The sequence below is a fragment of the Trichoderma evansii genome (genome assembly GCF_050947405.1).
Source record: "Trichoderma evansii strain SZMC 28006 chromosome Unknown GGI43scaffold_24, whole genome shotgun sequence".
NCBI lineage: Eukaryota > Fungi > Ascomycota > Sordariomycetes > Hypocreales > Hypocreaceae > Trichoderma > Trichoderma evansii.
In genome coordinates, this window is record NW_028145182.1 from 499,832 (window position 1) to 522,821 (window position 22,990).

Below are 22,990 nucleotides of genomic sequence, written 5' to 3' on the forward strand. Positions count from 1 at the left end.
TGCCCGGAATTTTGTAGATGAGCTGTTGAATTATGACAAGATATAGGCCGCATGGTTGTCTAATCCAATATATACTGTTGTAGATTGTATCACAGTCAAATTTTCGAGAGCTCTGGAAAATGGCGTTTTCAGATATGATAGCAACCGTTTGGATAGACGTTTATTAGAGCTTTCCTTTTGATTAGCGTGATTGGGGTTCCAGTGGCAGCGTTTACTTTAAGTATCTCGAGACTTCACAGGCGACATATTTTCATCTCCGCAAATAACATGGATAGGTGTTCGAATTTTCATTGAAAGTTTAGCTCGCTAGGTCTTTAACATTGTGGATGGCCGTTGTAGGGCCGACTGCCGCCTCTTTAGATACGCTCGATGTCTTCACCCACAGCGTATTCCATGCAATCTTGGAAAGTTTGGTATAACGTAACTTTTCGTTATAGTGCAATAGCATGGTTATATGCCACAGTATCTACGTGCATTCCGTTGTTAGACGCGGAAAAGTTTGGTTTACAGTTTGTGATAAGCAATTTGTTGAGCAGACTTTGTTCAATGATTCCTGGCGAATATTTCATTTACAAGACTAACACTTCTATCAATCTAGCGTATATGCAAATGTTTCTCTTCACCTTGAACAGGCAAGTAATTGTTGATATGTCATTTAACTGCAGAGTTATAATGAATTCCAAATATTGCCATCTCTCAATTCCAAATATTCCCATGTCCTAAGTTGCAGCATCGTAAATATTAAGAAATAAATTGCTTTACAGCATAGAAATGGGTACGAGGCCTAGTCATCATATGCGTGACGATTGCGCCTGGTCTGACTGCATCCGTCGAGCGTATTCCTTCAGGCGGCGTATGCCCCACAGCGTATTCGCTTATTTCTAGGCATACTAGGCACTGTGAAAATCAAAGTCAAATACGTTAATAGGAGGATTTTACACAATCTACCCTTACTGTAACTAGTTTAGAAAAGGCGCTGAATCTGAAACAGCCACTGATTTTTGCACAGCTTTACCGAACATCCGGCAGTGCTTCAAAATTCCCCACCAGCTGAATACGCTCTACTGATTAACAACGAATGAGCCCCTATTGGCTACCCCTGAATATAGAGCTTGTTGCTACGCCAGACTTTCAGACTTCTTACTTGCAGCCCAAATACGCTTTATCAGGCTAACCTAAATTGGAAGATGCAAAGAGGCAAGTATATGAGTTTCGAGGTGTATAAGTACGCCACGAGATACGGTTGAAAAGTAAAAAATAGAGAAAGTAGCTCCACTATCAATCAGGACTACACCGAGCAACTAGTATTCTACTTAGTCAATCAAGATGCGAAGCCTGTTTTTCATCACGGCTCTGAGTAGCCTAGCCTCGGGGCTTGGGCTGCCCAACTTTCCTGTGAAGGGTCATGAATGGATTCCAGCAGGACCGAAAGATAGTGAGTTAAAGAAACTCCAACTACGTCTTATATCCTCGGAAAACTAATAAAACATTACAGGCCGATCTCCTTGCCCCGGCCTGAATGTCCTTGCCAACCACGGCTACCTTCCACGCAATGGAAAGAATGTTGATCTGGCAACGCTTCACAGCGCTTTCGTAGACGCATACAACTACGCTGCCGATACTTTTGACGATGTCTTTGCGTCAGTGGTGTCTATGAAACTCTCAACCACGGGAAACTCTTCGACGTTCAATCTCGCCGATCTAGCAAAGCATAACTACATGGAGTTTGATGGATCATTGTCGCGAAATGACTTCTATTTTGGAGACAACTTGCACTTTGATCCTAAGATTTGGGCGACTATGTCCCAAAGGATGGCGTTGGATAAGGTCACGAGTGATCCAATGTCCAAGTATGTCACTATAGAAACAGCGGCTATTGCGAGGGCCGAGCGCGTTGCAGACGCGAAGAAAGTCAACCCGACCTTCAATGCTTCGGCAACCGAGATGATGGGCAGCCCCGGAACGACAGCTCTATGGTTAACCACACTGTGGGATGACTCTGTGGGAGCTGCCCCTAAGGAATGGATCAAGTTATTCTTTGGTAAGTCGATCTGCTGGCTGATTGTGAATGCTATCCGGTAAACAGTGCTGATAACTTAATAGAGTGGGAACGTCTCCCTTATACTAAGCCTGCAACCCAGAAGACAGGTGTAGATATTGGGAACATGTTCGCAAAAGTTAGTGCCGTGCAAGTATAAGTACAAACAATCAGCACACATTGGATTGTTCATAATGGAATGCTTGGTAGCTAGGGGTTAGGGGTCAGCGAGTAGCTTGTGTCGCTGTTTCTTTTGTTGCTTTGTAACCATATCTACCTAAGCGTCAATATTGGTATTTAGAAGAGCAAGAACTAGCTTTCAACTAAATACCAAATTATTAGAATAGATAACAATTACACCTATAGACTATTAAACCATTGGCAACTATATTCAGAAATGATGGGGTTAATTCGTACTGTTGTTCGCAGTTAGCGATTATCTTTATATACAAATACTTGACGCCCAGTAATTTTGATGTTAACATTGCAGCTATTTTCCAAGTGGTCACGCTGAAACTAGTCACTAAATCACTACAACGAAAGAGGTATTAGAGGTCAGAGGTTAAAGAAGTAGCTAGTACTGCATTTTGGTAGACAGTTACTCTTAGCTCAGTCTGTTATCAGCGTATTGGTCCACTGTAGTTGAAAACTAACAAGTTTATCACATGCCAAGGCCATTCGATTAATCGGAGAAACAGCAGTGGTCAATTTACTGGCTAGTAAATCGTTGCCACCAAGCTCTTAAAGGTAGGATATCGCTGGGTGGATTAAGACAGCTGTCTCATTAAAGTATAGCTCATTAATGAATCTAAATAACATATAGAGATAACTATTGAATAACTACTCTCTCAACGATTGAATACAGTAACTAGCCGATGACATTTTATTTATAATCCAATTATCCGTATATCCAATAACATCTTGCCGAATATTATGATAGCGTCAGCCACGAGAGATATGACCTAAGGCCACCCATCGTTATCTCGTAGGCTTGCAATAGCCACAGTGCGTTGCGCAACTATAGTCCGTGTCTCTTAAAGAAATCGAACATGACTTGGAAACCCGCGGTAGCGTTATTGTGGAGTGGCAGCGCATGGCCAGTATTCGGCTGGAGGGCGACCTCAATGGCGGTAGCGTGGGGGTATGTCGCGTTCAAGGCGGTTATATTGGCCAAGTTCCGGCAATCGCCTCGACAAATGTAAAAATCAAACTCTGGCAGCAGGAACTGCACAGGAGCCCTAAAAGATGGGCCGGGATTTCCAAGCAGTGAGAAGGCTGAGGCGAACTCTCCGATGGGGACTGGCTGTTTGATGCTGATGCCATAGTCGAGCAACTCTGATGTAAAGGCGGTCTTGGGGTTACCTCCGAAGAAGATGTTCTGGATACCATCTCTCTGGGCTACAACGTAGCCGCTTGGGCGGTCAAAGGGAGGGTTTCCTGTAGCAGCATATTCAACGCTGAACGTGGTTGAACCAGCGCTGGCGAGGTTTTCAGTCAAAAGATATCCCGTAACGATCGCTCCATCAGTCAGAGGGCCGTATCGGGCAATGAATGCAGAGGTGAGGAAAGATCCAAAACTATGTCCAATGTGAACGACTTTGTGTGGAGTGGTCAAAGACGTAAAGAGAGAATTGGTGGGCTGTGCACGGCCCGCATATTCATACAAGGTGCCATTGCGGGCCAACAGAGTCAATTGGCGAAGAATCTCCAGTTCCAGAGGAGCTTGGACAACGGTGTATGCATCCGGGTGATCGGATTCGCCGACTCCCAAGCGATCATATGTGAGGATTGAAAATCCTGCTTTAAGAGCTGCCTCCACATAAGAATGGTTCTCTGGCTTATACTTTGAGTCCCAGTATCTGGAGTCGTAGTGCACGCCGTGTGTGGCAATCTGCAGGGTATTGTTCTTGGCGGCAGAGTTAGGGATGCACAGCTGCGCGTGAATGTTGAAAGTTGCGGAAGTTGTAGTGTTCTTGATGATGTTTCCGGGACCATGATCGGTAGTTCGAGTGGCATCGTAGATTCCCCAAGCCACTGCTTCGATATCATTGTCTACTTTTGGTATATCATAGACTGCAGTTTCTGCAGTGACAGGCAATGGAATGTTGAACTGTTTGCAGTATCCATGAGGCCTCGATTCGAGAATTATATTCGCTGAGGCAGATATGCTGGGAATAAGCAGCAGAGTGCTGAGCAAGAGTTTAGACGCCATTGTCAGCTGGGAGAGTTGAAAAGAGCTGCCAGATAGGTTGAAGTTGGTCGATAATAACTTGATATAATTTGGTGGACTCAAACTTATAGCAAACTGAATGCTGCTTGTCTGCAAGTAATTGAGAGAAAGAACTGCAGGGAAAGGGAGCGAATATATAGAGAATGAACGGGCTGTGATCTCTAGAAATGTTCCAAACAACGCTAATTCTAAACTCAATTGAAGCTTAATTCCAAATGATGTTTTAGTGCAAATGCGGTAATACGCCGACTTATACGCTCTATAATACGCCCGCTGTAAGCCATACGCCATACGCCAAGCGACTTATAATGCGCTAATTCCCTAATACAGCCGCAGCCTTGCCGATAGGAAGAGCTGAAATAGGAAAGAATAAGTCTTTCTCTGCAATTAAGAAGCGACAATGAAGCTTGGCAATGAAGCTTGGCAATGTATGATGACTTCCAAAAGGTCTGCGAAGATGATCCAATCGCAAATTTGACTCAGCCAGCTTGATACACGTTTCAATACATATGCATTCCTATATGCAGGAAGCGTATTAATTCGACAAACAGTAATAGTTATTGGCCCATCTGAGAGCTCTTCCTTCAAAGGATTATTCTCTGACCCACTCGACAACCCCAAAGGAGAAGCATTACCCTCGGCCCCTCAAGTAACGGCAGTTGGCTTTTGGCTTCAATATATGATATATGATTGCCATATATACTATTATAGATATCCTTATTGTAAACTAGGTCGATAACGGCGATGCGCGCTGCATTTGGCTTCTTCGCCGCTGTCGAGGATTGTTAACTGGATATCTTTAATGAAGTCCTTTTGTAAAAGACATCATGTTATTAAAGTAAAGACTTCTGCGCGGCTAATAGTACTTGAATAAGTATAACTAGAAACGATTCAATTTTCTTAAAGGATCTTGGGCTAAATACCAATAATGCTTCCTTCATTGCATCAGCTGCAAGCGGTATGATGCGAGTAGATTTTCGGGCCAGAGGTTTAGATTAGCCTATAAGCCCTTTAATCTCTAGCCAAGCGCTTTTATCGCTCTTTGAACTGTTGAAAAGTATAAGTGTTTTTTCCAAGCTTCTCAGTATTGTTGGCAGCTTGAAATTCTACCTATTCATTGATCCAGCCAAGTGTTGGTATGCATTCTATCTCGTACGACTGACGATCAAAATAAAAAATTAATACTTACGAACATATATACAAATTCTTACCGAAAGACATATCTGGATCAACAGTGGTCAGGTATGGCTCTATTGCGAAAGCAGGTAAAGTCTCAGCAGGTACGAGCCAAAGTATGACAGTGGTGGTCATGGGAGCGGAAACTGGCCGTCGCCACTGCTACCTATGGAGCTGCCCATAATGAGATTGTGTTTGATCTTGAGCTCTTTCGCCAGAATGATTGGCTCGTGGATTGACTTTTGCAGCCCTTGAGTTCTGAAAGATGTAGCAAACTGAAAATGTCATGCCAGCTTCCAGGGAATTGGATAGTCTGGGATATTGAGTGACAGCTTCCTAACTAACACCTTGACCAGTCCTTTCTCTTACTAATAATTCCAATGGTAGTGGCATACGTCTTTTCTAAGTTTATCGCTAGATAATACTCAATGAAAGTGTAGTGATAAGCAATATTTTAATGCTGTGTAGCCCAGGGTAGCAAATTATATGTAGTTACTACTACAGTATTCCCTCGAAAAATTGGACTGTGAGTATTAATGGAAATCTCCCCAATATTTACTCTAATCAGTCAAGTGGTTACTGAAGACAGTTAGCTTGACGCTTTATAAGAAGGGCCCGCAGTCTAACTTTGTGAGGGTACACGGTAATACTACTGGTAGTAAATAATACTAAAATTTTTAGTATTAGTACATTAAATACGAAGATTTTTAATATTCATATATGGAATATGAAAATTTTTAGTATTTAGTATTTAGTATTTTATGGTACAGTAGAAGGCGTAATAGGTGTCGCGGTATTGGTACATAAGATAGATAAGGAGATCCATCTCTAGTCCCAGAATGGATTAGCTTTAAATCCATATGTACCCCCAAGTACTTCAACGAAGGCAGCCTGGACCATTTTCGAAGGGGGGGGGGGGGGGGGGGTTTCACCTGTCATCGCCGCCGACTCTTTTTTTTCCTTCCCAAGACTACTGGTTGGCGGTTTACTCTAGGCCTTTTTGACATCATTTCCAAGGCCTCTTAACCCTACAGAGCCTGATGCATCAGCCTGGCCAGTTCCCGCTATAAACGCTGTGGTTAGCGTCTACAGCGGTGGGTTCCGCTCCGTCTTCAAGTCATTTGGTTCACCGGAAATCGAACGACTACGATGCTTCAAACTTACCGTTCTATCAGATCCGTATTCATTGTTTCCCAGCTCATAAACCCAGCCGGCGGAAGGCAGTAATGAATTGCTGGCCTGTTCGTCCACTAAGCATTCGGTCACACCAACCCTATTTCCCAGGCCCTTGGCAGCTTGACATGCGATTTTGGGCATTCCGCATTCGCCTTGAAGCCCAAAGCATCAAAAGGGTTAAATTTCAGCATTGTCTCCACGGCATTGTGGAAGTCCAAGAGAACGATCCGAATATGAAGCCGATTGGGGCGAAGCGAAGTCGGATTTGAAGCCGATTGTGAGACAAATGCGAAGCGTAGGTGAAGTCGAATATGAAGACGAATGTGAAGTGGAATGTGAGGTGGAACTCGATCACGGTTTGCGGCTACACAAAATGCTGGAAGAAGAGAAAACCAAGTCGGAGATGTGGATGGGACGTGGTTTCACTTTGTTTCAATGTAGTAGACTGGTTCGAGAGCAGCTTGAAATAAATCAGAGTAGTGGTTTCTTTACTGTACCAACTTTAACTTTGTGCGAGTTTCTTATTTCAGTCTGCACGCAATTTCTACCAACTCAGGGCAGTTATATTTCTACTTAGGATAGGCTGGCTCCCGGATCTGCTTCTGGATCAACTTCTGCTTCCCGCTCTGCTTCCCGCTCTGCTTCCCGCTCTGCTTCCCGCTCTGCTTCTGGATCTGCTTCGGGATCAACTTCTGCTTCCCGCTCTGCTTCCCGGTCTGCTTCCCGCTCTGCTTCTGGATCAACTTCTGCTTCCCGCTCTGCTTCCCGCTCTGCTTCCCGCCCTGCTTCTTGCTCTGCTCCTGCATCTTCTCGAACTTCTTGATTTGCTTTCTCGCGTGCTCTCCTAGGCTTTTCTGGAAACATGTACCTGTATACTGTATGTGTCACCAGCATTCCTGCCAGCATTAGTGGAATCAGCTGTCCAGCAGATCCGACTTCATACATCTCGTCGTGATTGTTCCAATGTATCGACAGCTCAGTTGCGACTATAACGACACTTGAGGTGATAATCCTCAAAACAAATACGATGACTAAGGAATGGCGTGCGCGATTTTTTCTTCTGCACGTTACCAACATTGCCATGATGAAGAGTATATCCCTACCTTTCACTGTTATAACCTGATCGCTCCCAGTTCTGTTGGCCAGATGCAACTGTAGGCTGCATTGAAGCGGCAAAAGCACGTCTTGCAGTCTCCGACAGCTCAACGGCGTTGTTGAGAAGCAATGACTCCCAAATCTGTGGGCTTAAAGGACACTGTATTTCGACATAATCTATAGAGTCTCTATAGATAACAGTTAGTCTGTGCTTAAGATAGATAATAACAATTTACCTGAAGCTAATCGCTCTTTCCCATTGACGCTCCTGTTGAAGGTCGAGACTTGCAGTGCCAAGATTTGCAATGACGGCACTTGGAATGTCGACACTTGCAATGCCGACACTTGGAGAGCTGAAGCTTGGAAGGTTGGGATGTGATCGTAGTTCACTATAAGTTACAATTACCGTTCAGTATATCCAAGATGAATAATAATTCCTTACCCGTCCCTAGCAGGAAGATGTATGTCAGGGAAAAGTCGATCCCATGTCGGCTGGTGGATGGTAACAGATCCTGTGGCAGTGTTGCGAGCAAGCCATATAGCTAATTGATAATTCAGGGTACCCTGACTGGCGTGGGAATTGGTTTTTGCCCTTCCTAGATGGCAGAGTGACTCTAGAACCGTCTCGAGACAAGGAAATTTCCTTAGGATAGAGATGCCAAGTGGGTATGAGAAGGTGATAATCATTAATGAATCCAAGACGAGATTAACAACTCTCATACTAGTAGCCGTAAGTCTGATCCGGCAGAAGAGAAATCCGAATTCTGGACAGCCTACTTGATTATTTGTCATAAGCACCTCGGTTGACCAGAACCACAACTTGAAAGCGCAGACAGCCAACAAAAGGGAGTTTTGAATAATGTCAAATTCTGGGCTTGCAACAACAAGGGTATGTCTTGTGACGTCGCGGTTTATATCGCAACAAATAAGAATTCTATACAGCGATATAGGCAGGAACATGTAAAAATATCCGAAGCAGAGAAGCAGAGGGATATAAATATTAATTGCAGCCACATTAGATGTGGCAATCTGAACAATTAGAGCTAGGAACGTAGCAGCTGTAAATGCCAAGAGTCCAAACCTGATCGAAGGAACGTCTGATTTGACCTCGAGAACAGCAGCTAGAGCCCCGGCTAACCACTGGAGATAGAACCCTAACCGAATCCCCAGTCCGTACATGTCAGCATTTTCGGAAGGACAATTAGCTTCGTTCATTTTGACTGTGCATATGGAAATATCGCGTTTGGAATCCGAATAATGTCTAGTAATAGTAGGTAATTAGGAACTGGAGTCGATTATTACGATGGTACCAGAGTAGATCGAGACTGAGATAGAGACAGGGGAGGGGAAAAGCGAAGTTTATTAGGCCACTCGCGTTGCCTCTGTCGCATGCCTACCGCAGCTCTGGCGATTTCGGGCTTCGACAGAGTCTCAGCTTGTCACCACATGGCGTCACGGTTAGGCTGCAGACACTAACTAGATGCAATACTATGTAAGTACTACTATGCGTTTAATTCGATAAAATGGTAGCCAATACATTCCGATGCATCGTGGCTTTACGTCAGTCATATTGCTCAATCCGTCAACTACTGCTCAGCCAGGGACATAGGCTGGATTAGCGCACATGAGGGCACATCTAATTCCCATTTGAGACTTAACGCCATCGGAAACTTCCACTATCGGCACCGCCCTTCCGAAGGCCCCATTTTCTGGGCTTTAAACTTCTGCGATCATCCACGCAGAGCTACTCAGCCACCCGTTCACGAGCTTCACGACAAACCCTTTTTGGCATGACCCACTAACCCTGTCCGTTTCCTTCTAACGAGGCTGGCCACCAAATCACCCAACATCTCGCGGAGAAATTGTGGCGGTGCCGTGACATTTGCATTTCCAGTTCGCAGAACGATCGGCAGAACCAAGAACTTGTCGTCGCAACGGAGATGATCCTCTCAATTCGAGTTGACACGCCATGGACAACCAAAAGCCTCTGGTATGCAAAGTGGTGCAGCCAGCTGTCTTGCACTACTCGACGCCAGCCCGAAGCCGACAACCTTACGGCTTCGAACCTTGCCGGTCAAACACAACCTCAGCAACGCTTACAAGGTAACCAGATCAGCTTGCTAGACCTCTAGAGGCACCACTTTAGCGACAACATGCCGTCTCACTAGCTTTAGTATCAAGGCTCATGTGAGATTCATCCTAATGGCGATGACCGTGAAAGCTTCAACTCCTGTGGCAGATAACAGGCTCACCATCCTGAGTGATCCCCACGACGCGGTGATTGAGTACGGCCCGACAAGCAGTCCCGATAGTAATAGTTCGAGCTGACTTGAACTAGTATCGTATCGTCTTTGTCCACGGTCTCCAGGGACATCCACAGGATACTTGGACGTATAAGTTGAGACCAGAAGCAAAAGATCTTTTCTGGCCAAGAGACTTGCTCAAGAATGACTTCCCCTAGGCGAGGATCATGACGTTCGGCTACAAAACCGATATTTCCGAAGGCTACCATGCCGCACATCAAGCTAACATTTTCTCCCACGCGAGAAACCTATTATACGACTTAGAAGCAAAGAGAAGGAAAGGCAGCGGGCCGAGATTTGGCCTTTATCGCGCACTCGCTCGGTGGGATCTTGGTGAAAGAGGTGCTGCGGCGCTCTGAAACTGATCCAGACGTGAAGGTTAAAAAAATATTCACGTCGACTACTGGGGTCTTCTTCTTTGGCACTGTGCATCGAGGAAGTCAGAAGTGGGCTCTATAAACAAGTAATTACTCACTATTACCAAAGTTAATATCGGGATACAGTTAATTTTGTAGCTCCAAATTAACTAAATCATTATTATTGAGATATTTACAGTAACAGGTCTTTATAGTAGACTTTGTAAGGATTTCAGAATGTTGTGTGGGCACCAGTCACCAGCGGAAATCATCTGTTGCGTTCTTTGGGAAAGACTTGGAGGTACATGTGGGGTTATGAGCTAAACTACTTCTGGACTAGAGGTGGGTCTGATTTTTATCTTATATACCAATACTGCGACACCCATTACGCCTTCTAGTATATAAGGGAGTTTATTATATAAGCATAAATATTTTAGTAGGTATTAGTAGTGGGGCTACTAGAAAAATTAATTACTAATACTAGAAAAATACTATTAATACTACTAGTAACGAATTCGTAGTACTCAGTACTAAAGTATTAATTTACAACCCTGGGCGTAGCATCGATGGATATGGTAGTAGTGGCTCGTTATACAACCTTATCACGTAGACCCTTGTACTACACATCAGACGAATAACTTTCTCTTGTGTTCTCTGTGTACTACACACATGCGGCTTGAATAACTAACTCATCGGCAAAAATCGTATCTATCCCACAACAGCCAAGTTCCACCATTCACGACATCCACAGCCAAATAGACAAACAAACTCAGATAGCCCCCAGACAAACCACTCCAAGCCGCATTGTGTTGTGCATTTATGCTGCAGTTGCCGTTGGTAGAATTTCTGGTAAAATTGTTGGTAAATCTTTGTCTCATGTAGCCGTCACCGTCTTCCAGATAGTGCCACAGCCAGTATGGCAGGATGGGCAAGGAGCCAACACCGTCGGCATAGGGCTTGGGCAGTGGAATGGCTGTGTAACTGTCTTTTGAATTATGCAGTCAGGCTGAGGACCACAGTGCAGCACCGTAGCAGGACAGCTATGGTTAATCGTGTGAGTTGGGCAACCATCCGGGTAGGGCTCAATCGGAGGAAGCGGAAGAGGGTCGACAGGAGGGAATGGGAAGGGATCAATCGCAATGGGGCCAATCGGGAAGGGAGTCGCAATCGGGAAGGGGGTAATCGGGATAACGATGCCCATGCAGCTACAGCACATAGTTAGATGAAGTCCAAAGGGAGAGACGTTAGCGTGTGCTACTTACAGGCCTGCATGGAGCAGTGCCGCCATAGCTTGCTTGAACATCGTGTTGGATAAGATAGCAGATAATAGTAAGTAAGTTGTGAGTTTGAGTTGGTGCTACAAGAAACAGTTAGTCGTGAGATATGCTCCCTTTATATACTCCATAGCGGTTCATAGAAGGATGCATGTTTCTCGTAATGTCCGCTATACCACAGCTGCAAAAGTTCCAACTTGCCGAACTTCACATCTACCCGGGGTTTGTGAGACATAACTCCATTCCTTGACCAACCAATGGCCGAAGCCCCTGCATAGACTGTTACATACCGAGTTATCTGATGCTGGTCCTTGGATGATTAAGAAATAAATTAAGACATCGTTTTTTACTTCTAAGTATAGCATCACTCGGTCAAATCTCGTAACTCTACCTCCATCCTTTGGGATTCGTTTAGATATATCTATCCTGAGTGGTTGTAAAACGTTACTCTTACCTACAAAATGCTCTACTTGGTATGTTTTAACCCTCCTCAATTCACTTCTAGATCAGCTGGACCCGGGATATATGTTCCGTCTGCCTATATATCTATTAAATCTAAAGCAAGCATATACTTTTGTTCACGTGGAATCTCGCCACCACTTTAAGCAACTTTGTCAGCTGGGGTCTGGAATCATATTTGTGTAACTCGTCCTCTAGTAAATGGACAAGAATAGGAAAGCAAATATGAATATTCTTTTTATTACATAATGGTACCCAAAAGCTGCCAATGACAAGTCTGTTAGACTGTGCTTCTAAAGCTCTGCAACGCATTTATCACCGTCCGTCTTCTTAGCCCTGAGCTTTTATATGTATCGGCACTGAAAGAAATCATCGTAGCCCTATGTTGATTCCTTTTCTATCCCACTAGTATGAAAGTAAAAGGAGATATCAGAGTTAGAGTACATCAAATCATTCTTGATTACTTTCATTGAAGTATTTAATAATATAAAGATTCCCACTTAACCCCTCTCTACAAAACATCTATGTACTAGTCCATATGGGTCTAAATAATATCACTCTAGAACTAAGAATTCATAATAAACCATGCTATTTCGCTAATCTTCAAATATGTGATGCACTGCTTTTGTCGCTTGCGCGTACAGCGTGCTAGAATTGTATTAAAAGTCATGTTGCAACGCCCCTCTCGGGATCGTTGAAAGAAGCGCCGTAAATGTGACGTTAAATGGCAAAATAAATAGGGGGTATAGTCTATGTTTATAGTTTGGAACGAACAACCTCAAGGCGATACTTTACGTCTTTGAGCGCTTTGTTCGTGGGCTTCCAGTCGTCAAATTGTCTCAGCAGCTCCTCCGTTTCCGCACTCAGCTGCGTCTTGACAAAATCCTCTTCCAAAAGACCACGCATGATCCATGGCAAGACATAGGGATTCGATGAGGCTAGAGGTGTTGTTTCTCGCTCTGGAATCTCACAGAGTGTGGGCTGTGCTGTGCTAGTCGTCTCCAAAGCGTGCATAATAGCGAGGTCATATACGGCTGCGTCATAATACAACCGTGAGTGACCTTCGCCAGAATAGAGTGATCCGGCAAGAGCAACGGAGAGTTCACGAATAAGGCCATGGTCTGATATACCCAGATTGCGAAGTTTGAGTGCGAAACCAATCAGATGGGAAATGAAATCTGGAGCATGGACCCGACCATCGATGAAGACGGCACGGTAGATGTAGGGGTGGTTTGCAGGCGAGTATACAGCAGACTATAAAAGGGTTAACTATTTTTGTTAGAAAATTGGTAAGGAGGACATTATTTTACCTCCATAGGAACGAGCTGGTCGTCAATACTGCCCACAAACGTAACACGAGCTCCATAATCGACTACCCGTTTGAGGCAGGCTTCGAACCTCTTTGAGTTGGCGCTGTGAGGATCACCAAACTCCCACAGCTCTGCTGCTGAACCCATGAGGATGCTGGATTTGTAGTCCGGGAAAGGGCCAAGGGCCACGCCAGCCATGGCACAGACACCAATTCTGGTGTCTGTTAGCACACCAAGGTCAATAAGCTTCTCCAGCAGCATGATGCTGACTGGCACTCCTTGGGAGTGGCAAGCAATAATGACTAGATCAGCTTGGCGAATCTGTTCAATCCAATTCAGAAGGAGCTTCCACAAGTTTGCTACTCTATCGTTAATTCTGCCTTCTCCTTCGAGAGCAACCTTCTCAATTTCACAATTGGGGCTGCTATGGCTATCGGTCCATCTGCGAATAGCCTCAGCACAGAGGCTTGCAAATCGCAGAGATGTTCCTGTGGGCTGGCCTATCATAGGACGGAGGTATGACGCCGGAAAGAAACCGTGAACACCAATAGCAATTGCCTTGCGGATCTTGGGGGTGTCCTTGACCCGGAAGACATGGTTTGGAGGTTGCTGCGACGTTCGTAACACGAGATTGGTAATTTGTCGCAGGATGGAGGGATTCTCTTTCATTTGGTATGTGCTAGAAAACGACGGAAGGAGAACATTGGGCGGCTCCTTGACGGTCGACTCGATCTCAGAAGCTGCTTTCTTTGAAGGCGCTTGTTTCTTCTTCTTGGAATCGGTCCTGGCCAGTGATTTTGAAGCAGGCAGCTCTTGCTCAGCACCTGCTTTTGTAGTTTGGGTGGCAAAGCTGTGTTCTGCAGGAGCTGATTTTGTGCTGTCTGCAGATGGCGGTCGCTGAATATCAAGATCCATTGATATCGGTCTAATTCGTTTGCTTCTGCGCCACGATAAGACGCCTGCTGGTGGCTCTGGTGTCAATGTACCATCTTTTGGATCTTTGGCCGGCGCATCTGAAATAGCTCTTTCTGCCATAGGCGTTGGCTGGACCTCTGATCCTTCACCGATGACCGCAATTTGCCCTGATTCTGGTAGCGGCGTCTTATCCTTACTTTTGGAGGGCTCTCTTGACCAGAAAGCCCAGGTGGAGCCGGCTTTAGGTGGAGGGCTCTGTACCGGCGGCGCTTCAGGCGGGACATCTTTTGCTGGCACGTCTTCGGCCTTTGCTGTTGATTCTTCTTCGATTTTCGATTTTTTGCTAGAGGATCGCGATACTGTAACAGCTGAGCCCTTTGAGCGCTCATTCTTGAGTGGGGTCATTTTGCCTGACGGAGCTGTTGATTTTGCAGCTGTTCCCTGTTTCGAAGATGCCTCGGCCTCTTGGGCTACTAGTTGTTCTTTGGATGCGCCTGGCTCAGCCGCTGAAGCTGGTTTCGCTTCTGGCTGAGGAGTGCCGTACCAAAAGCCAAACCAACCGGCCGGCTTTGGAGCATCTGGAGCACCCTCGGCAGATGGAGGCTCAGAAGGGGGCGCTTGCTCTGGAGGTGCTGGTTCAGCTGGCTCGACAGCTTTGGTGGGCGTAGAAGCTGCCTCTTCTTTTATCGCTGGGGGATTTGGCGCCGGCTGAGCAGGAGGTTCGGCAGGTGGAGCTTTAGCCCACCAGCCGCCGAACCACCCAGCCGAGGCTGCCTGTTGCTGTGAGGCATCTGTAGCATCGGCTGTTTGTACACCTTCGCCTGTAGGAGCCTCCAACCCAGGCTGCGGCTCCTGAGAAGGCTGCGGCTCCGGGGTTTGCTGCTGCTCAGTAGCCGGCTTTGCTTTGGGGATCGGGGGCATTTCCGGAGCAGGTCCCGAAGCCCTGGGAGCTCTGTCTCCGGTACGTGTAGAATCTGATGGCTTATTCTCTTCTATTTTCTTGTTTGTAGATGAACTGCTCGACTTGGACGAGAGCGATGCAGGTGGCGCAGCTGAGTCGACGCTGTCGGGGAGGTGCGTGTCGTCTTCGCTTCGCTTCGTGTCAAATCGAGAGAAATCGGGTGCGTTCCTGGATCTAACAGTATCTCCCAAAATATTCTCTCGAGCGATCGACGTCGAGGCCGTGGCCTTTGCGGGTTTCGCCCACGTTGCGTACCAGCTGTTGGTTTTCCGAACCTGTTGGGCCCAGTAAGAGTCTGTCCATCCAGATCCAGGGGTCCACGCCTCGAGGAGTAGATGAATAGAAGGGAGATTTTTTTACCTCTTTTACCCGAAGTGACGCATCCGAAGGCTTGTGATCGCTACTGGATCCAGGCTGTGGAGGCCTTTTCTGGTCGCTAGCTTGCTGCGCCGAGGCAGATGACGCCAGTGACAGTGACGTCTCAGGCGACAGAGCCGTGGTTGGCAAGCTGGACGAGCTCAGAGTAGCGGGATGGGGGCGTTGCCTCTTTCGAGGAGGCATCACGAACGCAATGAGGATGAAAAGTAGGCCATAGAATAGATGAAGAAGAGGAAAAAGGACACGCAGTTTAGGTTTCGATGATGCAAGGTTGAGCAGGCAGAAAAGCGGCGGGAAGGTTCAGCTGTAATTGATGGTACCTCGGAGGCTACTTTGTTCGGCGGACTCCGTAATAATGATGGATGACGATGCCTGGAGCGCCACAGCGCGCGCCTCCGGGTACTCCAATAGCGGCTTGGGGCGCTTCTCTCCCCTAAAAGGGCCTTCTGTCAGCAAGCGGCATGTGCTAAAGCTCCCCCAACACAGGTCCCTTCGTTGGGCTGTGGCTGGACCGGCTCGAGTGGATCCCGTTCAATTATCCGACCCACTCTGTTTTCTTATCGCGACGCTACTCTTATCGGTGTCCCGCCAGGAAAAAAAAAATCGAGATTGAAGTCGAAGCTGCGCAGGTCGTTTTTTGAAGCCAAAGTCGTCCATGCTAAAGGCTACGAGTTTGCCTTTGCATCTTGCGGCTGACAACCACAATGAGCACCCTTAAGCGGAAGGATGCCCCTGGAGGCAATCCTCCCCCCAAGTCGGCCAAAAACTTCAAAGAAGCTCGACCGACGAAAAAAGAAACGCCGGCAAAGGATGCGAAGCCAGCTGCCAAGGCGCATCGCAAATCAGACGCCGCGACAGAAGAGCGCGCAAAGGCTCCAATTGTCTCCGTCTTGAAAGATGATGAGCCCGTGTTCCCCCGTGGAGGTGGAAGCGTCCTTACGCCTCTCGAACAGAAGAAGATTCAGATGGAAGCCAAAGCCGACGCCATTCGAGAAGAGGAATTCGAGACGAGCGCCAGCGCCAAACCACAGAAGAAGAAGGTGAAGAAGTCTGCGGCCAAGGGTGATAAGAAGACGGAGAAGAAGGCAGATGAGGACACCATTAAGATTGAGAGCTTGAACTTCAAGGTAGGGCTTCTGCATGGACAATTGATGCAAATTGGACACCCAAACTAATGGACATTGCAGAGACTGGTCAAAGGCTCCTTGGTCCTCGGACAGGTGACGAAAATCAACAAACTCAACCTTGAAATTTCCTTACCGAACAATCTCACCGGACATGCCTCAATTGTCACTATTTCAGAGCAATTGACGAGCAGACTTGAAGGCGGCGCCGACAAAGAGAGCGACAGTGACGAAGAAGAGTCATCTGACGAAAGCGATATCAACTTACAATCTATTTTCAAGGTCGGACAGTATGTACGAGCTTATGTGGCCTCGACATCAGATCCCACCGCTAGCGGAAAGGGAAAGAAGAAGATTGAGCTCTCTCTGCGACCCAGCGAGACCAACACTGGGCTTGAAAAAGACGATGTTGTGCCTAACAGCACCATCATGGCCTCGGTGGTCAGTGTCGAAGACCGCGGCTGCGTCATGGATCTCGGAATCTCCAACTTGAACGGTTTCCTTCCTAACAGCGAAATCGATCCCCTAATTGACCATGAGAGACTTCAGCCAGGCGCCGTGTTCCTCTGCCAGGTCACAGGCAAGGGTGGTGCCAAGACAGTGCAACTTTCCCTGATGCAAGACAAGCTCGGAAGCACCAAGGCTTTCCCCGCCGATGCCACCACGATCAACACATTCCTCCCCGGTACACTTGTTAACATTCTGGTGTCAGAAAATGAGGGCAGAGGCCTGGGTGGAAAGATCATGGGCGCGGTGGATGCCACTGCTGATTTGATCCACTCCGGCGTTGGTCCAAACGATACTGACCTCAAGGCCAAGTACAAGGTCGGATCCAAGATTAAGGCGAGAATCATTTGCAACTTTCCAACGGCCAAGGACCCGAAGCTGGGCATCTCGCTGCTGCCTCACATCATGTCTCTCACACGAAAACGCCAAGATTCTAAAGCTGAGCAACGGCTGCCCATCGAAGTGATGCCCATCTCCTCTTTTGTCGAAAAGTGCACTGTTCGCCATGTCGAAGACAACATTGGTCTCTTCGTTGATACCGGTATCGCTGGCCTGGGCGGATTTGTTCACATCTCTCGAGTCAAAGACGGAAAAGTCGAGGCCCTATACGAAACCAGTGGACCTTACAAGGTTGGAACCGTACACCGTGGCCGAATCGTTGGATACAACGAGATGGACGGTCTTTTCAGCATCTCCTTTGCGAAAAGCATTCTTGACCAACAGTACATCCGTCTTGAAGACATTCCCATTGGCTCAGTGATCAATGGCGAAATTGAGAAGCTGATCATCAAGGAGCAGGGTGTTACTGGCCTGGTCATTAAGGTTGCAGAGGGCATCACTGGATTTGTTCCCGAGAACCATCTGTCCGATGTCCGCCTTCAGAATCCTGAAAAGAAGTTCCGCGTCGGAATGAAGGTCAAGGCTCGCGTTCTTTCTACCAACTCCCTTAAGAGGCAAATGCGCCTTACTCTCAAGAAGACACTGGTCAACTCTGAGGCTCCTACTATCAAATCTTACGACGAAGTCAGCATTGGAATGCAAACTCTTGGTACCATTGTCAAGGTGCAACAGAACGGAGCCCACGTTCAATTCTATGGAAACCTCAAGGGATTCCTTCCTGTATCAGAGATGAGCGAAGCCTATATCCGTGACCCCATGGAGCACTTCCGTGCTGGACAAGTCCTTAGCGTACACGCCCTTGAGGTGGATCCCGAATCGAGAAGATTCATTGTGTCTTGCAAAGACCCGAGCGCTTTTGGATTAGAGAAGCAGACGGCTTTGAAGAACTTGAAGTTGGGAGATATTGTATCGGCCAAGGTTACCCAGAAGACGGAGGATCAAATATTTGTGGAGCTTGTTGACAGTCAGCTGAAGGCCATCCTACCAGCAGGCCACCTTACTGACAAGTCTACGTCAAAGAACCAATATGCTTGGAAACGAATCTCTACTGGACAAACTCTGTCAGACCTCGTAGTTCTTGAGAAGAACGAAAACCGCCGGGCCATTATTCTTACCCAGAAGCCTAGCCTAGTCAAGGCTTCGCAGGAAAACACCCTCCTCAAGAGTTTCAACGACGCTAAAGTTGGTGCTATTGTTCAGGGATTTGTGCGAAACATTACAGTTACAGCTGTGTTTGTTCAGTTTGCTGGAAATCTCAACGCGTTGCTGCCGAGAGGAAGACTGCCAGCTGATGTTCAAGCACAGCCTGACTTTGGCATGCGCAAGAACGAATCCATTGAAGTGAAAATCGTTGCGACCATTCCTGAGTTGAAGCGTATTTTGGTTGCACCGGCTGACGCTCCTCTGGTTATTGAGAATGATAGCAACAAGGGCAAGCCTTCCAAGGCTCCGGCTCCAGAGGATGGCCTTGCATTTGGCAGCATAACAAAGGTTAAAGTTACGTCAATCAAGGATACTCAGTTGAACGTTCAGCTTGTCGACAGCGAGATTCAAGGCCGTCTTGATGTTTCTCAGATCTTTGATAAATGGGAGGATATTCTCGATCCAAAGGACCCCCTTGGCAAATTTAGCAAGACGCAGATTCTCCGTGTCAAGGTTATGGGTGTCCACGATGCCAAAGACCACCGATACTTGCCATTTTCCCACAGATCTGCCCACTCGGTTTTAGAGCTTACTTCTAAGCCTAGCGATCTTAGCGACGAGGAGCCCAAGCCAGTTACTTTCGAAGATTTGAAGGTCGGCGAAAACCGTATTGCTTTTGTCAACAACGTAACATCTCAATACCTCTGGGTAAACCTTTCCCCCAACGTTCGAGGACGCATTTCCATCATGGAGGCGTCAGACGACTTATCTCTATTAAACGACCTAGAGGCCAATTTCCCGGTCGGCTCATCTATCAAAGTCAGAGTCACATCAGTCGATGCCAAAAACAAGCGTCTCGACCTCTCTGCTCGATCACCTAATGCCTCTGAGGCCATCACCTGGGCTTCATTGAAGCAAAACATGATCCTGCCTGGAAAGATTACCAAGGTCAACGAGCGACAGGTTCTGGTAAAACTCAGCGAAAACGTCTCTGGCCCCGTCCACCTCCCCGATATGGTTGATGATTACGGCACTGTCGACACTCTCAAATACAAGAAGGGCGATATTGTTCGCGTTTCCATTGTTGATGTCGACGCCAGCAACAAGAGAATCCGTCTTTCTATGCGACCCTCTCGAATCATGAGCTCTACCCTTCCTGTTGCGGACAAGGAGATTAGCAAGATTGCGCAGCTTTCCACCGGTGACGTTGTACGAGGATTCGTCAAGAATGTCGCCGATAAGGGTGTCTTTGTCTTGCTAGGAGGTCAAGTCACTGGTTTTGTCAAAATTTCCAACCTTTCTGATCGATTCTTAAAGGAATGGAAGGACAGCTTCCAGATTGATCAGCTTGTAAAGGGCCGAGTTATTGCCCTTGACGCCGCGACAAACCAACTTGAGCTCAACCTGAAGTCTTCCGTGGTCGATGAGGACTACAAGCCTCCGGTAGGTTACAACGACATCAAGGAGGGCCAAATCGTCACTGGTGTTGTCCGCAAGGTTGAAGAGTTTGGTGCCTTTATTGTCATTGACAACTCAGCCAACGTCAGCGGCCTGTGTCACCGAACCCAGATGGCCGACAATGCCGTTAAGGATGCCACCAAGCTGTACAAGGAGGGAGATAAGGTAAAGGCCAGAGTCTTGGAGGTTGATCCTACAAAGAGGAGAATCAGCTTTGGTCTCAAGCCATCCTTCTTTGAGGATGAGGACACAGACATGGAGTCCGATGCTGGTGCAGCACTCGATGACGAGGATGAGGACGATGATGGCGAGGGCATGGAGTTGGATCAAGAGGCTTTACTGAAGATTCTTGGCACTGATAACCAAGGCGACTCTTCAGATGATGACGAAGAGGAAGAGGAAGAGGAGGAGGAGGAGGAAGCAGAGAATGATAGCGACGAGGAGATGGAGGACGCTGTCACCAAGAAGACTGGCGGTCTCGGCGGAGGCAAGAAGTCAGCGTGGTCGGCGAACCCATTCGATGACGCTGGCTCAGAATCAGATAACGATTCTCAAGCTGAAAATGCCGACAAGAAGAAGAAGCGGAAGAAGAAGGCTGAGGCCCAGGTTGACCGAACAGCCGAGCTCGATGCCCATGGCCCTCAGACATCCAGCGATTACGAGCGTCTGCTCTTGGGTCAGCCTGATTCATCAGAGCTGTGGATTGCGTACATGGCGTTCCAGATGCAGGTCAGCGAGCTACCAAAGGCACGTGAGGTTGCCGAGCGAGCCATCAAGAGCATCAACATTCGCGAGGAGACTGAGAAGCTTAACGTCTGGGTTGCTTATCTCAACTTGGAGGTTGCGTACGGCAGCAAGCACACGGTTGAGGATGTATTCAAGCGAGCTTGCCAGTACAATGACGAGCAAGAGGTTTACGAGCGACTGGCTAGTATCTACATCCAGTCCGAGAAGCTCAAGGTAAGAATCTCCTCTTTAGCTATTACTTTAAGAATGTATACTAATTTTCTATAATAGGAAGCGGATGAGCTTTTCGAAGCCATGCTCAAGAAGTTCGGCGCCAAGGCACCCAGTGTCTGGACCAACTACGCACACTTCCTGCACGTCACCAAGAACGAGCCTGCTCGTGCCCGAGCTCTGCTCCCGAGGGCCACTCAGCAGCTTGACAGCCACAACGGTCAGAACATGGTTAGCCGATTCGCGGCTCTCGAGTTCCGATCACCCAACGGTGAGCCCGAGCGTGGTCGAACCATGTTCGAGGGCCTCCTCGCCGCTTTCCCCAAGAAGGGCGATATCTGGAACCAGCTGCTGGATCTCGAAATCGGCATTGCCAGCTCCAGCGCCGATCATACCGCCGTGAGAGACGTATTCGAGAGGAGGACAAGAGTCAAGGGTCTCAAGCCCCAGCAGGCGGAGAAGTGGTTCCGCAGATGGGCTGCCTGGGAGGAGAAGCTCGACCCCAAGGGCAAGGATAAGGTGATGGCCAAGGCGCAGGAGTGGGCATCTGGATTCAAGGCCAAGAAGGAGGCCGAGGCTGCCGCAGCTGAGGATGAGGAGATGGAGGAATAGAGGGAAGGCGTGTAGAAAAAAATAATGTGCGGATAATGTAAAAATGGACGGCCCGTTTAGATAGGCTGGGCGTTGGTAAATACTAGTAAAATGCATACACTCTTTTTTTGTTCATGTTTCTTGCTCCTTGAATCAGTCGATTTCGGATGTCGGAGCGGATGTGCTGTAGCAGCCGTTCGGCGGGTACTCATTTATATGTGGCAAAAGCGTAAGTTTATTTGAAATATTATCCATAATCAGAATTATTTATAACTTGACTCTAAAATTTCTGTTTCGTATCGCCAGGGTGTTTCTTCAAACTTTCGAGTTCCATCTGGTCGGGCGGTTGACGGGCTATCGGCCGACAGCACCGAACACGAAGACCGAAGCTCCGGGCTTGGCGGACTATCGGACAGCCTCTATAATGAACAGAGTCGTGAATTCCAGCGCGTCAAATGTAAAATATTGAGTAATTCATGTGTAAATACATGTAGAGAAGATTATCCAGACTCTGGTTGCTTTTTCAGTGTTCTCGGTGAGTAATCTAGAAAGCTCTTCCGGGGCAGTCTGAGCTTCCCGCGCCCGAGAGGCTGCTTACATGTACAGCACCGTCCGCTCGGGCCAGCTGTAAGCGAGATAAAGCTCAGGGAGCATGTGGCGGGATTGCGATGCGATGCGATGCGATATATGCAGATCGAGCCATGACGTATTCATCTCCAGGTATTCGTCTATAATTAGAGTTTGAGCGTCATGGCAGGATCGAGATAAACGTTGGAGGTCGATGCAACGAGGATCCTGGACTAAAAGACTTGGCTTTTGGGCGGCCACCAGCATTTATGCACTCTAGTAGATAGCACAAGTGTCACGCTGCTAGGGGCTCTGGCTTGCCAATTAGGGTTCGCGCATGGCAGGCTATTCGCTGGAAGATGGCTTGGAGGGTGGGGGAGGACGTCTAGATGTCCATCGGACCGCCGTTGTGTTTCAGTGCCTGATTGCATCAGGAATTGAGAGATAACGTTATGTGTGTTCGGGGTTTCGGAATGATGACGAGCGAGAGTTTATTAAGATGTCAGTGTGTGGGTGTAAGTAACTGATAAGCTTGATGTTGAATCTGGTTGATTTGAATCTCAAATCTCATTG

The 22,990-nt window shown here is 47.3% G+C and overlaps 7 protein-coding genes across 7 annotated transcripts; 3 read left to right on the forward strand and 4 right to left on the reverse strand.

Annotated features, from left to right (window-relative positions):
- Window positions 1-1,078: 1,078 nt before the first annotated feature.
- GGI43DRAFT_210689 (peroxidase family protein) lies at window positions 1,079-2,278 on the forward strand. Its single transcript, XM_083200205.1, has 3 exons — window positions 1,079-1,435; window positions 1,496-2,041; window positions 2,104-2,278. Exons 1-3 carry the CDS (start codon window positions 1,327-1,329, stop codon window positions 2,196-2,198), a joined length of 750 nt encoding a protein of 249 aa, XP_083056943.1. The 5' UTR covers window positions 1,079-1,326; the 3' UTR covers window positions 2,199-2,278.
- A 778-nt stretch (window positions 2,279-3,056) lies between these two features.
- On the reverse strand, window positions 3,057-4,250 carry GGI43DRAFT_387393 (alpha/beta hydrolase; the record flags this gene model as incomplete). Its single annotated transcript, XM_083203925.1, has 1 exon — window positions 3,057-4,250. The coding sequence occupies one exon, from the start codon at window positions 4,248-4,250 to the stop codon at window positions 3,057-3,059; it is 1,194 nt and encodes a 397-aa protein (XP_083056944.1).
- A 3,678-nt stretch (window positions 4,251-7,928) lies between these two features.
- GGI43DRAFT_210699 (uncharacterized protein) lies at window positions 7,929-9,027 on the reverse strand. Its single transcript, XM_083200206.1, has one exon. It carries the CDS (start codon window positions 8,928-8,930, stop codon window positions 8,154-8,156), a length of 777 nt encoding a protein of 258 aa, XP_083056945.1. The 5' UTR covers window positions 8,931-9,027; the 3' UTR covers window positions 7,929-8,153.
- A 657-nt stretch (window positions 9,028-9,684) lies between these two features.
- On the forward strand, window positions 9,685-10,176 carry GGI43DRAFT_387395 (uncharacterized protein; the record flags this gene model as incomplete). The annotated part of the gene is made up of 3 exons (XM_083203926.1): window positions 9,685-9,818; window positions 9,890-9,992; window positions 10,054-10,176. The coding sequence occupies 3 exons, from the start codon at window positions 9,685-9,687 to the stop codon at window positions 10,174-10,176; spliced, it is 360 nt and encodes a 119-aa protein (XP_083056946.1).
- An 824-nt stretch (window positions 10,177-11,000) lies between these two features.
- GGI43DRAFT_415196 (uncharacterized protein) lies at window positions 11,001-11,723 on the reverse strand. The gene is made up of 2 exons (XM_083207128.1): window positions 11,637-11,723; window positions 11,001-11,579 (listed from the first exon to the last, which is right to left on the reverse strand). The coding sequence occupies exons 1-2, from the start codon at window positions 11,675-11,677 to the stop codon at window positions 11,249-11,251; spliced, it is 372 nt and encodes a 123-aa protein (XP_083056947.1). The 5' UTR covers window positions 11,678-11,723; the 3' UTR covers window positions 11,001-11,248.
- Window positions 11,724-12,341: 618 nt separating this feature from the next.
- GGI43DRAFT_415199 (uncharacterized protein) lies at window positions 12,342-16,017 on the reverse strand. Its single transcript, XM_083207129.1, has 3 exons — window positions 15,654-16,017; window positions 13,418-15,568; window positions 12,342-13,361 (listed from the first exon to the last, which is right to left on the reverse strand). Exons 1-3 carry the CDS (start codon window positions 15,852-15,854, stop codon window positions 12,864-12,866), a joined length of 2,850 nt encoding a protein of 949 aa, XP_083056948.1. The 5' UTR covers window positions 15,855-16,017; the 3' UTR covers window positions 12,342-12,863.
- A 268-nt stretch (window positions 16,018-16,285) lies between these two features.
- Window positions 16,286-22,017, forward strand: GGI43DRAFT_210794 (uncharacterized protein). Its single transcript, XM_083200207.1, has 3 exons — window positions 16,286-16,798; window positions 16,859-21,262; window positions 21,320-22,017. Exons 1-3 carry the CDS (start codon window positions 16,376-16,378, stop codon window positions 21,869-21,871), a joined length of 5,379 nt encoding a protein of 1,792 aa, XP_083056949.1. The 5' UTR covers window positions 16,286-16,375; the 3' UTR covers window positions 21,872-22,017.
- The last annotated feature ends 973 nt before the right edge of the window (window positions 22,018-22,990 follow it).